Source organism: Candida oxycetoniae, assembly GCF_023343755.2.
Source record: "Candida oxycetoniae strain CBS 10844 chromosome Unknown scaffold21, whole genome shotgun sequence".
NCBI classification, from domain to species: domain Eukaryota; kingdom Fungi; phylum Ascomycota; class Pichiomycetes; order Serinales; family Debaryomycetaceae; genus Lodderomyces; species Lodderomyces oxycetoniae.
The window spans coordinates 101,952-118,646 of record NW_026055450.1 but is presented as its reverse complement, the minus strand read 5'-3'; the positions used below and the strand labels follow the sequence as shown (position 1 = coordinate 118,646).

General features: G+C 37.8%; 6 protein-coding genes across 6 annotated transcripts; 4 read left to right on the top strand and 2 right to left on the bottom strand. All coding sequences in view use genetic code 12, as the record gives it.

Moving 5' to 3' along the window:
* Positions 1–315: 315 nt before the first annotated feature.
* Positions 316–4,534, top strand: KGF56_003129 (tricalbin; the record flags this gene model as incomplete). The annotated part of the gene is made up of 2 exons (XM_049324431.1): positions 316–366; positions 449–4,534. 2 exons carry the CDS (start codon positions 316–318, stop codon positions 4,532–4,534), a joined length of 4,137 nt encoding a protein of 1,378 aa, XP_049179838.1.
* A 402-nt stretch (positions 4,535–4,936) lies between these two features.
* RPA190 (DNA-directed RNA polymerase I core subunit) lies at positions 4,937–9,949 on the top strand (the record flags this gene model as incomplete). Its single annotated transcript, XM_049324430.1, has 1 exon — positions 4,937–9,949. The coding sequence occupies one exon, from the start codon at positions 4,937–4,939 to the stop codon at positions 9,947–9,949; it is 5,013 nt and encodes a 1,670-aa protein (XP_049179837.1).
* A 595-nt stretch (positions 9,950–10,544) lies between these two features.
* Positions 10,545–11,104, top strand: KGF56_003127 (uncharacterized protein; the record flags this gene model as incomplete). The annotated part of the gene is made up of 2 exons (XM_049324429.1): positions 10,545–10,914; positions 11,001–11,104. The coding sequence occupies 2 exons, from the start codon at positions 10,545–10,547 to the stop codon at positions 11,102–11,104; spliced, it is 474 nt and encodes a 157-aa protein (XP_049179836.1).
* Positions 11,105–11,231: 127 nt separating this feature from the next.
* On the bottom strand, positions 11,232–11,912 carry KGF56_003126 (uncharacterized protein; the record flags this gene model as incomplete). Its single annotated transcript, XM_049324428.1, has 1 exon — positions 11,232–11,912. One exon carries the CDS (start codon positions 11,910–11,912, stop codon positions 11,232–11,234), a length of 681 nt encoding a protein of 226 aa, XP_049179835.1.
* Positions 11,913–13,481: 1,569 nt separating this feature from the next.
* On the top strand, positions 13,482–14,450 carry KGF56_003125 (uncharacterized protein; the record flags this gene model as incomplete). The annotated part of the gene is made up of 1 exon (XM_049324427.1): positions 13,482–14,450. One exon carries the CDS (start codon positions 13,482–13,484, stop codon positions 14,448–14,450), a length of 969 nt encoding a protein of 322 aa, XP_049179834.1.
* A 364-nt stretch (positions 14,451–14,814) lies between these two features.
* On the bottom strand, positions 14,815–15,270 carry KGF56_003124 (uncharacterized protein; the record flags this gene model as incomplete). The annotated part of the gene is made up of 1 exon (XM_049324426.1): positions 14,815–15,270. One exon carries the CDS (start codon positions 15,268–15,270, stop codon positions 14,815–14,817), a length of 456 nt encoding a protein of 151 aa, XP_049179833.1.
* Positions 15,271–16,695: the final 1,425 nt, after the last annotated feature.

Below are 16,695 nucleotides of genomic sequence, written 5' to 3'. Positions count from 1 at the left end.
TCCGTCAAGCTCACGTGACCCATATTAGCTTTTATTGCTAACATTTTTGTATTCCTCCCTGTTTTATTTCAAGTACATTTTTTTTTTAAACCTTTTTCAATTTCAGACTGCACATACCAGCTTTTCAAATTTCAATGCTTGCTTTCAATAAATACTCTAATTTTTTTTAAACCAACGTCAAATCCACAGTACTTGCAATTGGCTTCTTCTTCCCCAATTTGAAAGCAGCATTGGTTACTTGAGGAGGCGACAGTTTTCTTTTACCTTATCTTTTTTGCTTTATTTATAAATTTTTTTTTTTTTTTGGGCTCAATCATGGCTGATGCGCTTGCTTCAGCAGGTGGTGTAGAAGAAAAGGCTTCTAATGTATGTTGATCATGATCTATACCAATTAATTTTATGTCCACCAGCTTACTAACAAAAACCCTTTTTTTTTTTTCGCACCAAGCCTAATGATATTCTTCTGCCTCCAAAACAAATAGATGTTAAGCAGCCAATCTCGCCTAGCGAGAAATTAAAGACGGGCGGTAGCAAATCCGGCGAGTCTGAGTCTAGGTCCTCGCAAAATGAAGCTATTGATGAGCAACAACAACAAAAGCAGCAGCAACAGCAACAGCAACAACCACAACATCCGCAACCGCAACAACAACAACCGCAAGGTGGTAATGGTGGTAATGGTGTTAGCAACTCTACGAGTTCCGGAGATTTCACGTACCCCCCTCGAGTCAATGGTAAAGCTCCTACTTCACCATTACCTCCCGTACCTTCTCCCGCTCCCGCTCCTGCTCCCGCCAATATTCCAAATAACAATGGGCTACTGCAGAACCACCCTTTTCCTCAAATGGACTCTTTAACTCAACAAAGTAACATAAATAAGGTGCCTACTTCCGGATCGGTCAGATCAGCTGTATCTAGAACAAAAGAAAGCAATTCGATCAAACCAACTACAACTAGCGAAAACGCACCAAGATCAAATGGTTCACAAAACACACAAACCAAACCTACTCCCAATGGCGTTTCATCAAAAAAGTTAGTACCCAGTGAAGATTTCGACATGAGCAATGTCAAAAGCAAACCGGCACAGAGAGAGCCTGTCGAAACAACATTTAGAGGCTGGAAAGAAGTAGGTGGTTACGAGGCTGATGACACATTAACAGAAGAAGACGAAACAGTGAATTTATTATCAAGGGGGTCGATTTTCGACCAGTATTTACCTGCATACGTATATGGAGACTGGTACCATAATGCTGGTTACTTGATTCTTAGTGGGTTGTTATCGTGGTTAATTGGGTGGTTGAGATTTTCAGTTGCTCCCTTGTTTTTCGTTATGGTTGTTTTTGCTTTATTGTACCGTGCTTCGGTTAAGAAGTATCGAGGTTTACTAAGAGAACAAGCGCAACGTGAGTTTTCTATCAAACATATAGAAGATGACTATGAGACTATGGACTGGTGCAATTATTTTTTGGAAAAATTTTGGTACTATTTAGAGCCTTCAATATCTCAAATTGTATGCGAGCAAGCTAATCCTATTTTGGCCGATTTGCCGATCCCTGCATTTGTCCTGGCAGTTTGGATTGATAGTTTTACTTTGGGAACAAAACCTCCAAGGATCGACAGAGTGAAAACTTTACAGGGCACCTCTGATGACGTTGTGGTTATGGACTGGGGGTTTTCATTCACTCCAAACGCCAATGTGGATGCTAACAATAAACAATTGAAGAGCAAAGTTAATGAAAACATTGTTGTTAAAGCTACAATTTTTGGTGTGACTTTGCCAGTAACTGTCGGTGATGTTTCTTTTAGCGGATTAGCCAGAGTAAGATTGAGGATGATGTCCTCATTTCCTCATGTTGAAACAGTTAATGTGTCGATGATGGAACCACCATCATATGACTTTAACACAAAGATTTTGGGCGAGGCTTCCTGGTGGTGGGAGCTTTTAGCGGTTCCTGGTTTATACCCGCTTATCAACGAAATGGTTAAAAAATATGTTGGTCCAATTCTTTTCAACCCAATGTCTTTTCAATTGAATGTGCAGCAGTTGTTAGCTGGAAATGCCTTGGACTCTGCTATTGGTGTTTTGGCAATCACTGCCGATTCTGCTAGAGGCTTGAGGGGTTTCAAGACTCTCGGTAATACATTGGATCCATATTTGACTTTTAGCTTTAGAGATAAAGTTTTAGCAAAGACAAAAGTTATTAGCGATACCAGCAGTCCTGTTTGGAAACAAGTTGTACATATACCAGTTTCATCTTTATCTGAGCCATTAAACATAACAGTTGTTGATTTTAACGATATCAGAAAAGATAGACATGTTGGTGCCATTCAATTTGATTTAGCCGGCTTTGTAGATAACCTGTCGCAACCACATCTCACTGCTGCTTTTTTGAGAAACAACAAGCCAGTGGGAGAGCTCAATTTTGGAATAAAGTATATGCCTGTCTTGATGCCAGTTAAACAAGCTGATGGTGCCATCACTCCGCCACCAGATTTGAACACGGGAGTTGCAAGAATAGAGATAACAGAGGCAAGACATTTGAGAGGCGGTGACAAAGGTGCCTCTGCAAGTGCAGAGCTCATTTTTGACAACAAGTCTGTTCTTCAGACTTCAGTTCAGAAGAACACAAACAATCCTGGATGGGGAGCAGCAACCGAGCAAATTGTATTTGATCGTACTAAGGCAAGAGTTAAAGTTATCATTAAGGATAAGAGCGGAAGACCTTTTGGTCAAATTACTCATAGCTTGAATGAATTGATTGATGCTACGCAAGTTGATCTGACGTGGTTCCCATTGAGTAAAGGTGGTGAAGTTAGAATACAAACGGTTTGGAAGTCTGTGGAAATGGAAGGTGCAAGTGGTGCTGGTGGATACACCACACCAATTGGTGTTATTCGAGTGGGTGTTGAGCATGCAGAGGATTTGCGTAATTTGGAAACAATTGGTAAGATTGATCCATACGCTAGACTTTTGGTTAATGGATATGAGAGGTGTAGAACAGTTGCTTTTGATTCAACATTGAATCCTACTTGGAACGAAATTCATTATGTATCTATTTCCTCGCCCAATCAGAAATTGACAATTGAGGTTATGGATGTTGAATCCCACTCTGCAGATAGAACTTTGGGTTCATTTGATGTCAAGTTGAATACTTTTATTCAAAAAGACGAGATGGGTCAGTATATTGAACATGTTGATAAGAAGAAAAGAACATCGAAATTGATCCATAAAAAGGGACCAAAAGGGACAGTCACTTATACCTTGTCATTCTACCCGGCGCTACCAGTAATGACACAACAAGATTATAAGGAGGCTGCTAAAGCAAAGGAGAAGCTTAAGAAAGATCAGGAAAAACTGGTAAAAGACGAGAAAAGAACAATAGAAGATAGTAATCAAATCAACCAAAAGAAAACCACTGCTCAAGAAAATGGCGCAAAAGCAACCGATGATGTTGCTGATGATGATGTTGAAAACGATGATGAAGATAGTGATGATAATGAAGAGGATGATTACTTTAGACTGAAACTCAAATTGTCTCTTGAAGAATTAGTGGCTTATAAAAGTGGTGTTTTGGTTTTTGAGATCATCGAAGGTACTTTTAGCAGAGAGGATGTCTACTTACAAGTTTACTCATCAAACCAAGGTTATCCCGATTTTATTACCAGAAAACTTACAAAGAGGAGTGGTAAGATTGAAATTACTGGTGATTGTGTGATAACGCAATTGGATTGGGCACAGACTTGTTTCCGGTTGGTTAAAAACAAAGATGACAATAGGGTTGATAAATGTGTTGCTGAAGCAACAATTCCAACCATGCAATTGCTCAAGAATGGTAATCATGAATCATATTCTGTTGAGTTGAATGGTGCAGGGAACGCCACGTTTAAGATATTATTTTCGTGGATCCCGTTGATTTATAAATCTGGTATTCCTCCTCAGGATTCTGTAGATAATTCGGGTATTTTGACTGTGGATGTGCTTAATGCTGAGGACTTGCCATCCTCCGATAGTAACGGAAAATCTGATCCATACATGAAGGTATACCTCAACAGTGACAAGGAGGCATTTTTGAAAACCAAGACAATCAAGAAGACGCTTGATCCTACTTGGAACCACACCGAACAAGTCGAGGTTGCCAATAAATTTGATTCAGTGTTGAAGTTTGTTTGCTGGGATTGGGATATGGCCAACCCTGATGACTTATTGGGTACTGGATATGTAGACTTGTGTGATTACGATATGAAAAACGGTTCGGTGGAGGTGAAAATACCTTTATTTGGAGAAGCAGGAGAGCCCGCAGGTACAGCGTATGCCAAGTTATCGTTCAAGCCCGAGTTTGTATTGAATGTTAAGCCAAAGAGTCACACAACTGTAGGAACTGTTGGACAAGTGGGCAAAGGTGTCGGTAAGGGAGTAGGCAAGGGAGTAGGCAAGGGAATAGGGACCTTGGGTAAAGGAGTCGGAGGTGTTGGAAAGGGACTTGGCGGCGGATTCAAGGGAATAAGAAAGGGTTTACACTTTGGAAGCCTGGACTAATAAGCAAGTTGAAAAAAAAAAAAAAAAAGACAAGAGGAGAGGAGAGACAATAACTTATTCATTGCTCAATTTACAAACATTTCATGTCGTTGTTATCCTTACAACTATCTCGCTCTGCTCGATAGTGGAGCACACTAGCTGCCACCACTATTGGTATACTTCCCCAATACTTGTATTTGTTGGTGTAAATGGACTCTGATTTTTATCTCTAACGTTTCTTGTTAAAAAAAAAAAAAAAAAAAAAAAAAAAAAAAAAAAAAAAAAATTCAATTCTTTGAGATGAGCATTGCTTGAAAAAAAAAAAAAACGCTTGTAAAGGTCTACAAGAAACTGGAGGGATCCTTAACTCTTTTCAAGTTAAACACCAGAAAAAGAGCCTAACACGCCCTGCTGTATGTTATCATGGATATTTCTAAACCAGTTGGTTCAGAAATCACTTGTGTTGATTTCGGAGTGCTCTCAGATGAGGAGATACAAAAGTTATCAGCCAAACAAATCACCAACCCTGTTGTGTTTGATAATTTAGGCCATCCAGTGAATGGTGGTCTCTATGATTTGTCTCTTGGTGCGTTTTTGAGAAACGTGTGTACGACATGTGGATTAGATGAGAAGTTTTGCCCCGGACACATGGGCCATATAGAGTTGCCAGTACCTGTTTATAATCCAATGTTTTTTAACCAACTATATATACTTTTGAGAAGTTCATGTTTATACTGTCACAAGTTCAAGATGAATTGGCTTGAATCGAATTTGTTCAAGTGCAAGTTACAACTAGTACAATATGGACTATTGTTAGAATGCACTGAATTGGAGAATATGATGCCATCTCGGGGGAAAAAGAATGACAATGACAATGACAATGACAATGATGAAGACGATGAGTCAACAATCGACGAAAAATCCAAAAAGGCATTGATGGAGAAAAGAGAGGCATTTGTTAAAGATGCTATAGCCTGTGCATTAAGAGATGGACGAACCACACATAAAGGAGTGAAAACTGCATCAGTTGGAGAAGAAAGAAAAGCCATTATACATGACTTTTACAAAAGGTTATTGAGCAGGCCCAAGTGTAGCAATTGTGGAATGTATTCACCAAGTTTCAGAAAAGATGGGTACACAAAGATTTTTGAAAACTCGTTAAATGACAAGCAAATCACCAACAACCGTGTGCGAGGCTTACAGCGCCAAGATATGTTGAAAAAGAATGGGGGCGTCAAAAACGGATCAGATGCAAGTGACATACCCAATATCAAGCATAAAGGAGGTTCAAAATACGTCTTAGCATCAGAAGTGAGGAATATAATAAGAGCTGTATTTGAAAAGGAACAGTCAGTGTTGCAAAAAGTTTTCCATTCTAGACCGTATCAACACGAAATTGTTAGTGGTGACATTTTCTTTAAACAAGCAATTTTAGTTCCACCTACTAGATTTAGATTGCCTTCTAAATTAGGTGACGAAGTCCATGAGAATTCTCAGAATGAGTTATTGTCCAACATTTTGAAAACGGCTGTATTGATTGGAGACTTGAATGGGCAAATTTCCCAAATGTACAAAGAAAAAGTCAGCGGCGAGCAAAAGAAGATGATTTTCAATAGACTAATGAATTCTTTTGTCACTTTGCAAAATGACGTTAATGCGTTTATAGATTCCACGAAAAACCAGAATGCTCCAGCCGGCAAGGTTCAAAACCCAGGTATTAAACAAGCTCTAGAAAAGAAGGAGGGTTTGTTCAGAAAACATATGATGGGCAAAAGAGTTAACTATGCTGCACGGTCAGTTATCTCGCCTGACCCAAATCTTGAAACCAATGAGATTGGTGTACCTCCCGTTTTTGCATTGAAGCTAACCTATCCCGAGCCGGTCACTTCTCATAATGTAGCAGAATTGAGACAAGCTGTGATTAATGGTCCTGATGTTTGGCCAGGTGCTATACAAGTTCAAAATGAAGATGGGAGATTAACATCGTTGGTTGGGATGACCGCTGAACAGAGGAAAGCATTGGCAAATCAACTTTTAACCCCTTCAGGTAACGCTCCTGTTGTAGGTAAAAAAGTTTACAGACACCTAAAGAATAAAGATGTTGTTATCATGAATCGTCAACCAACTTTGCATAAGGCGTCTATGATGGGTCATAAAGTTAGAGTTTTACCTGGTGAAAAGACTTTAAGGTTGCATTACGCCAACACCGGTGCTTATAATGCCGATTTCGATGGTGACGAAATGAATATGCATTTCCCTCAAAATGAAAATGCAAAAGCTGAAGCTTTGAATTTGGCAAACACTGATAGTCAGTACCTCACACCAACTTCAGGAGCTCCTTTGAGAGGTTTGATTCAAGATCATATCTCTGCTGGTGTGTGGTTAACTAGTAAGGATTCGTTTTTCAATAGGGAAACATATTACCAGTTAGTTTATGGATGTATCAGGCCAGAGGATGGTCATACAAGTGGGGATAGAATTGTGACTGTTGCGCCAGCAATTTTTAAGCCAGAGTATCTTTGGACTGGTAAACAGATAATCACCACAATATTGTTAAATATCAAGCCACGCAATGTTCCTGGTGTCAATTTAGTGTGTAAGAACAAGATCAAGAATGATTATTGGGGTCAAGGTAGTAATGAAAATCAAGTCATTTTTCAAAATGGGGAATTGTTGAGTGGTATTTTGGATAAATCTCAATATGGTGCATCACAATTCGGTATTGTTCACTCTTTGCATGAGATATATGGACCAGATGTTGCGGGAAAAGCTTTGAGTATTTTGGGGAGGTTATTCACAAATTTCAATACCATGTATGCGTTGACATGTGGTATGGATGATTTGAGATTGACTAATGACGGCAATGTTTGGAGAGATGACATTTTGAAAAAATCTGTTGATATTGGAAGAGTAGCTGCTACAGAAGTCACCAATTTGTCCGAGGATACGCCAAACAACGATAAAGAATTGAGGAAGAGATTAGAAGAAATATCAAGAGACGATAATAAATTGGGAATATTGGATGCTATTACACAGTCTAAGGTAAATGCCATCACCTCTCAAGTTGTTTCCAAATGTGTTCCTGATGGTACAATGAAAAAATTTCCCTACAATGCTATGCAAGCCATGGCTTTATCCGGTGCAAAAGGTTCTAATGTGAATGTTTCTCAAATCATGTGTCTTTTAGGCCAGCAAGCTTTAGAAGGAAGAAGGGTTCCAGTGATGGTATCGGGAAAAACATTGCCCTCTTTCAAGTCATTTGAAACAGATGCTAGAGCTGGTGGCTATATTAAGCAACGTTTCTATTCCGGTATTAGACCACAAGAGTATTACTTTCATTGTATGGCAGGCAGAGAAGGTTTGATTGATACTGCGGTTAAGACATCTAGATCCGGTTACTTGCAACGTTGTTTGACAAAACAGTTGGAGGGTGTTCATGTTAACTATGATAACTCTGTAAGAGATGGAGACGGTACCATGATTCAATTCTTGTATGGTGGAGACTCGATCGATACAACTAAGCAGTCACACATGAATGAGTTTGAGTTTTGCTTGAAAAATTACGATGCTTTGTTGGCCAAGTATAATCCCGGTGATATGGTTGAACACTTGGATACCACTGAGGCGTTGTCCTACTTGAAGAAGGTTCGTAAATCGTTGAAGAAACAGAAAAATGTACCTCATTATGATCAAGTGATCAAGTATGACCCAGTGCTTAACATCTACAATCCATCCAAATATCTTGGTTCAGTATCTGAGAAATTCCAAGAGAAATTGGAAGAATTTGTGCTGAAGAATCCTCATTTATTTGCACATTCAAAGGAAGAAGCTAAAACGCTTCGTAAATTGACAGAAAAGAAGTTCAGAGCTTTAATGCAATTGAAGTATATGAGATCTTTGGTGAATCCGGGTGAATCTGTGGGTATCATTGCTTCTCAATCAATTGGAGAACCTTCGACTCAAATGACCTTAAATACCTTCCATTTTGCTGGACACGGTGCTGCAAATGTCACCTTGGGTATACCACGTATGAGAGAGATTATTATGACTGCTTCTGCTTCTATTAAGACGCCACAGATGACATTACCTATACTAAATGATGTTAGTGATGAACATGCAGATGCATTTTGCAAATCTATTGCTAAAGTTGTTTTGTCTGAATTTGTTGATAATGTAACAGTGACGGAGACTACTTCGCAAGATGAAAGTGGGTCGAATAGTCGTTCGTATGTAATACATTTGGGTTTTTATACTAAAGGAGAGTATGAAGCAGAGTACGATATTAGTCAAGAGCAATTGGAGAATGTTGTGACAAACCAGTTTATACATGCATTGGAAGTACAAATTGTTAAAGAAGTTAAGAAGCAAAAGAAACCAGAACATATGCCAGTTGTTGGTAAATCTGCAGGTAAAACGGATATGGAAACTGTTAGTGGTAAAATCAAAGATGTAAGCGATGATGAGGATGACAATGGTGATGATGATGATGATGATGAGGATGCCGAAGAGGAGAGTATGAAGAGCAAAGCTAAACAACAAGTTTCCTATGATGGTCCCGATGATGATGAGGTAGAGACCATGAAGCGTGCAGAAGAGACTAGTGATGAGGAGATGGAAGATGCTGATAACGCATCATCTTTGTCATCATCATCATCATTTGCTTCCGACACTAGTGATTCTGAAAACGAAGAAGCAGATAAAGATGAAGATGCCATGGCTACAGACAGGCCTCAAAAGAAGAAGGAATTATCGAGACTAGCTAAAGATCGTCAAGCAGAAGTAATAGCACGACATAATATGGTTACTGAATTTGACTTTGACGACGAGCTAGGAGAATGGTGTGTTTTCAAGCTTGAGTTGAATGGCAATGAGACTCAAAAATTATTGATGGTTAATATAGTTGAAGATTTATTACGGAAAACGGTTGTTCGAGAAGTTTCACGTATTGGAAGATGTTTACGTCCTGAGCCCAATGCAGGAGAAGAAAGAGTGCTTACTACAGAGGGTGTTAATTTCCAGGCGATGTGGGATCACGATGATTTCATCAAGATCAATGCAATCACATCGAATGATGTTGCTGCGGTATTACATACATATGGTGTTGAAGCTGCCAGAAACACCATTGTCAATGAAATTTACCGAGTTTTCAACACGTATGGTATCAGTGTCTCGTCGCGTCATCTTGACTTGATTGCTGATATGATGACTAGAGAAGGTACATACTTGGCATTCAATAGACAAGGCATTGATAGTTCTACATCCAGTTTCATGAAGATGTCCTATGAAACAACGTGTCAATTCTTGACCAAAGCTGTATTAGATGGCGATCGTGAGGAACTAGAGAGTCCGTCTGCAAAGATTGTTATGGGTAAATTGTCAAATGTGGGTACTGGTTCATTTGACGTTTTTGCCCAATTGCCTAAGCAAGAGGAATAAGGAGGGCACAAAAAAGAAGGAGATGATAAATTTTCGTATACTAAATTAGAATATGTATTTTACTAAAAACAATAGCATTTAAATGGAACTTGTTTTTACCAGTGATGTTTATTTACTATTTCTCTACTACTACAACTTCAATGCATACCAAAGTAAATCAAGAAAAAAAAATAGTCTTTCTTTCTTCCCTAAAAAAGAAAAAAAAAAAAAAAAAAGGATGATGATGATGATGATTGGTAGTATTATTCTTTGGTATATACCTTACACTAGCTGCGAGATTCCGTGACACTGGTTTCCTAGAAGGTTTAAATACCGCAACGCGACGAACGTTTTTTTCTTTGTTTCTAAAATTGTGGGGTTACTAAAATAAGTTTTTATTTTTCAATGAGATTGAAAAAAAGCCATGCCTTTGTTATAGCTTCCCATCGAAGGCTCGTAGTGGACTATGCATTATTTTTATATGATTTATAAGTGAATATTTTGTTCCTTTGATTTGCAAAGGGTGCAAATTGTAGACGCATTGTAAGCCCATCACTTTATTCTAGTGTCACTAGTTTGTGGTGCTCGATTGTAGAGGTTGTTGTTTGTTTTCGAAATGAGTAGGCAAAACAGTGACTTGAATCAAGGCAGGAGAGATTCAGTATCTGCCTATGCACGATTTGAAAGAATTTTGTTTAAAAAAGGTCGGCGAGATAGTAGTATGGGAATAGGTGGTGACTTTATGAATTATTCAGAATTTTCTGTAAACTCATTATACGAAGTCTTGTTTGAGAAAGAGGAGGATAGAGGAGATGGGTTGGAGGAAGAGAATGCGGGAGATAGACGAGATAGAGAAGCAAGAGATGGCGATGAAAATGAGCGTTTACTATTCAAATATAAAGGGTTTATACCAGTATCACCAACTTGTCCAATCACAATGAAGGATGTCACTTCGATATCAACAGGCACAGTTACATCGATTTCAAGTATATTGCGACGATATACTATATGAAAAATCCACTATCGAGCGAAGCGAGATAGTGTCGAGGTGTCAAGGTGTCAAGGTGTCGAGGTGTCAAGGTGTCAAGGTGTCGAGGTGTCAAGGTGTCGAGGTGTGAAGGTGTCGAGGTGTCGAGGTGTCGAGGTGTCAATAGTGTCGAGGTGTCGAGATGTTGAGATGTCGAGGTGTTTCTCCACTATCTCGCTTTGCTCGATAGTGTTGCTCGATAGTGTTGCTCGGTAGTGTTGCTCGGTAGTGTTGCTCGGTAGTGTTGCTCGGTAGTGTTGCTCGATAGTGTCCTAGTTATGCATTACAAGCAGCAGCGATGAGGACACTCAAGAAGAATGAGATTTTGAAACTTGGTTTATCAAAAATCAACTCTTTTAAATTGATTCTATTCTTGCCAATCGTTACGATTTTGGTCCATGGTATTGAAATGATTTGTCTATTTTCCAAAAATTCAATTAAAAGGAATGAACTTAGCGAAACAAAGAGAAACACTTGAGATAATTTACCCAAGATTATTCCCACAAATAAACCAGTGACCGAACCAAGGGTCAAATCTTTATAGTTTAATACATTATTAAATCTCGATTCTGTGTAGTTAGTTTTGGGATTGACTACTTTAGAGTCCTTCAAAGACTCTTGTTGTCTCTGTAAAATGGGGGGTTGCTGTTGGAGTAGGGAGTCATTATAGATGTTTTTGGAAAATGCAGTGACTAATAAGAAAGAAGCACCTGCACTTGAAAGTAGGAGTTTGAAAATGGATGATGATGATGATGATGATGAGGAGGAGGAGGAGGAGGAGAAAAATAAAGGGTTTGTCTTGAACAATGATCTGCTAGCTATTGCAATGGCACTTGGAGAAGCTGAATTGGTAGCTTTGGGTGAAATTGTTGGGAATTGTTTTGATAAGAAGGAAATGGACCTTGTTGATTTCATTGAATGTTTGAAAATCGTTTGCATGTATTGCGGTTTAAACATTGTCGATAGATTCTAAAGGAGTAAGAGTAGTGGAAAGTGAGAGTATATAAAGAGTAAGAGTAGTGGAAAGTGAGAGTATATAAAGAGTAAGAGTAGTGAAAGAGTAATGGTGCAAGTTTTTTGTTGAATAGCAATTATTAGTTGGAAAATTGGCGCTTAAGCTCGTTCCGGGGAACAAAAACACACAGAAACGAGCATAGGAATATGCCTACTGAATAACATGACGTTATTTGCGAGTGACAGGATCAGTGTCGTGAGAAAGTACGACATCACGACATCACGACACTACGACACTATGACACTATCGAGCAGAGCGAGATAGTGGAGCAACAGTTTGTAAACACTACAACACTATCGAGCAAAGCGAGATAGTGGAGCAACAGTTTGTAGACACTATGACACTATCGAGCAGAGCGAGATAGTGGAGCAACAGTTTGTAAACACTACAACACTATCGAGCAGAGCGAGATAGTGGAGCAACACTTTCTAAACACTAGCAGAACAACAGTTTGTAGACACCAGCAGAGCGAGGTTATTTCGCTCCGCTATTAAGTACTGCTCCACTATCTCGCTCCGCTCGATAGCAGAGCCTGATTATTTCGCTCCGCTATTAAGTACTGCTCCACTATCTCGCTCCGCTCGATAGCAGAGCCTGATTATTTCGCTCCGCTCGATTATTTCACACCATGTATTAACTTTTCTTTTTACTCTCATTTTTCTTCCCTTTTAAACTTCATTGGGAAAATGTGTAAGGTTCTGTAATTTTAAGGATTTACTTGGTGTATTATATAATAAATTACATAATACACAGTACATTTCATTACAAACAATCTTTTTAGCTCACAAAACTTACATAACAAGAATAATAACCTTTTCCCTTTAAGCAAGCTATATGTGGATAAGTACACTACCATCATCTTTGACCATTATAATATATACTAACTAGTTATGTATCCCAGTACTTACATATTAAGAAACTTACACTCATACTATGTATTAACAAGGTATGGTGGGCTTTAGCCTACAAATGTATAAAATTCTTGCAATTTTCCTCTTAGTTCTCTTTTGTCCTTATTCTTTTATTTTTCATTCAAAAAGCCATCGACTTGAAATTTTTTTTACTGCGAGAATTTACTTAGTTTCGCTCGCTACTGTCGTCCTAAATTGTTTTTACTGCGAGAATTTAGTTTCGCTCGCCACCGTTGTCCTTTGTCGCCCTAGTTGAGTCCATAAAATTTTTTTACCACCATTGGGAGATTTCTTTTTATTCAAGTATATTTCGTTTCTTACTGCCAACAACAAAAGGTTGCAAAAAAAGGTTGAAAGAAAGGTTGCAAAAAAAGGTTGCAAAGAAAGGTTGCAAAGAAAGGTTGCAAATTATAAGAAAATCCTAATCTTAGTGTAGTCAGTGCTGCTCCACTATCTCGCTCTGCTCGATAGTGTCGGTTAGGCTTTTGGCAGTGACAACAAAAAAAGTGTTGCAAATTTCGCAAACTGAAAAAGAAGAAAGAAAAAAGATTTAGAGGAAAGTTCACAGCCATTAGAGATTTATAAAATTTTCACTTTGAAATGTTTCCACAGCAGCAGCAGCAGCAGCAGCAGTACCAGCAAAATGGCCATGTTTATCTACCGCAAACTAATTTCAACGAGTCTATGTTTTTCAATCCAGACTTACCACAGGAAATATGTCCTAATGTTTGGCTTGGTCCATATAGTTCGCTAAGAAATTATTCCAACAATAAGATATTAGAGCAGCAAAAGCAAAGTGGAGGTACAAATACTAGCTTCCTAGCCAAAAATAAGGGCATAAAGATGATTATTAATTGTGGCACAACTGCGAAATTTCTTGACTTGATTGAAAACTCTATTGAGGTATCCATCTCATCAGATATTATGATTTTAAGTATTGATCCTGCTTTTGATCCTCAGCACCAAAATGAACAAGTGCTAATTTCTGAATTTACCACAAAATTCAATAGAATTTTACAAAATTACCTACTGTATTTTTATATAGACAACCCACTGTCAATCAACTTGATCCACCAGCTACCCAAATCGCATGATTTGACAAGTATAAAATCCCCACTTTTTACGGGCTCAAACTTGAAGATTCAGTTTTTCAAAATTGTTCGACTTATTTCACTATTCAAGTATATTTTTAACCATGAATTTCAAATACTTATCTTGCTGGAACTGGGAGATTTGAACTTGTCAACCGGGCTAACAATTGCTTATTTAATGGATAATTACAAATATAACTTGAATAATAGTTTTAGGTTGATTAAAGAAAAACGGCCTACTGTGATGGAATTGAAATTGAATTTCTATGACGATTTGTTAATTGTTGAACATTTGAAGAAATTTTATTTAGAGAATATTGAGATCAAAGTGAAGAATCCACAATTATTGATTAATAAAGTTAAGAGAAAAAACAGTCTTTGTGAAAATGATGGTGGTTGTGGCAATGACGGAGACGAAGATGATGCAATGAGGGACGAGATTATGGTTGGTGGTGATCGCAAAAGAAGATTGCACTAGAGTTTGTGGGGTTTGCTTAAAAAGAAAATGAAGCAAAAAAAAAAAAAGAAAAAAAAAATAGTACTGGTTGCTTATGAAAGTCCCAATAATGTGGTCTACTGTATGTTACTAGCTGGAATGAAGGAAGGGGGAAGAGGGAATCAAACGAAGGAGGTGGGATTCTTTGTATATTATTTGTATTATTAGAAAAGAAGGAAAAAAATATTGTACTATATATTACCAAACCCCCTTTTCTGTCACTCAATTAGATCTCTTTTACACCCGACACTATCGAGCAAGGCGAGACAGTGAAGCAACACTGACTAGCTGCTACGGGCACAAAACCTGTTGAATATGGTCTCCCTTTGTATAGCTGGATGGTTTCTCATCGAGGAACTTCCAATCCGACACGATGAGCACTTTGGGTAACATTTTCCTGTTGATCCATCAACAATCCAGGATTATATCTCACTAACAAATCAAAATATTCTCGTTGGTTCTTAAGGTAAATAGCCACGTTATTTAAATTGTTCAATTCATATGACGAGTTTATTCCTGGCTTATCATCGATTATATTATTCAAAAGTTTTAGATCTTGTATTTCAGTGGCTGGTGAAAAGACAGAGTCTGTTTCAAGTTGTTTCAATTTCGTGTCGACTTCATCCGTTGGTTTACTTTGTTTTGTAAGAAGATGTTTTTGATACGTATAGTAAGCTTTCAAATTTTTTACTTCTTGATTTTTAAGTGATGCTAGAGTTTTGTTTTCATATGTGAGAAGCTCTTGTGTAATGGTTTTATAAAGCTGTTTAAATGTTGGGAATGTCCTTGCTGAAATTGTCATTTGTCGTTGAGAGTAATGAGGAGCTGAGAGAAATGGGTCTTGTTGAGATGGAGGAGTTGTACTGAAAAATTATAATAGATAGGCGAGGACAAAATGAGCAAAAAAATTGAAAAAGTTTACTTTTAGAATTGAATTTTTGAATTGAAAAAAAGTTCAAGTTTTTTTCCAAATCTGGATAGACCATTGCAAAAAGGGTAATATTAACCACTCTTGAAACTAGGGAGCTACACTATCGAGCAGAGTGAGATAGTGGAGCAACACTAAGTAGCTTTGAACTTTACACTAGTGGAACAGTGTGTACCGTCCCCCCAGTGAGAAACTAGAGCAACATTGACTAGCTGCCACCGACACTATCGACACTATCGACACTAGGTAGCTTTGAACGTTACGTTATCGAAAAACAGTCAATGTTCCACTATCCCTCTCTGCTCGATAGCGTCGTTTTAGTCTTTTTCGATCAACACTAGGTAGCTCTGCTCGATAGTGGAGCAGCACTAGGTAGCTTTGAACGTTACACTATTGAGAAACAGTCAATGCTCCTCTATCTCGCTCTGCTCGATAGTGGAGCAGCATTGACTTGAGAAAATTTTGAAATTATAAATCATCTTGAAAAAAGAGTACCGCATGTTTGATTGGATCCAATTCTTCTCTTTTATTTAGGTCCTTCATACCATCATTTATCACTATTTGAATCTCTTTATTTTCAGAATTGAATAATCATTTCCTTTCTTATAATCGTATCTCCAATCTTTGATAACACGTGACGTGGCAATTTATTACTCAAATAAGAAGAAAAAAAGAGTTTTTTTTTGGAAATGTTTGACTTTGAAAATCATCAAAAATCATCAAAAAAATGCAGTTATTTCCTATACATAGTAGTGTCCATATATCAAGAAATTTAACCACAACTATAGCTTAGATAGCTCAAGTCTCATAATTCAGCTTAGATAGCTCAAGTCTCATAATTCAGCTTAGATAACTCAAGTCTCATAATTCAGCTTACATTGCTTGACAAGTAGCTGAAATATGAGACTTGAGTTATCTAGATTGAAAAATATAGTGAATAAAGATTGTTACTTTTCAAGTGTTGGAAAAATACTATTCCACATTCAAAAGGCAACTGACAAATCAGATTGCGTTTTGTATTTTCTTTATTAAATTAATCAAATTATCGGGTGCAAAAGAAAAAAAAAAGGCACATTTAATTTTTGATTTAGCACATTTAAATTTTGATCAGCACATTTAATTTTTGATTGTTTTTTGTTCTATGGCCAGTTTCTACCCAATTTCCGCCCAGTTCCGCCCAGTTCCGCCCAGTTCCCGCTCGTTTTTTTTCTCAATAAAGCCGATGAAAAGTTGTTTTTTTTCCTTGTACATTAACCTCAGATGAATTTACTCTAGTAAAAAAAGATTAACATTTTTTTA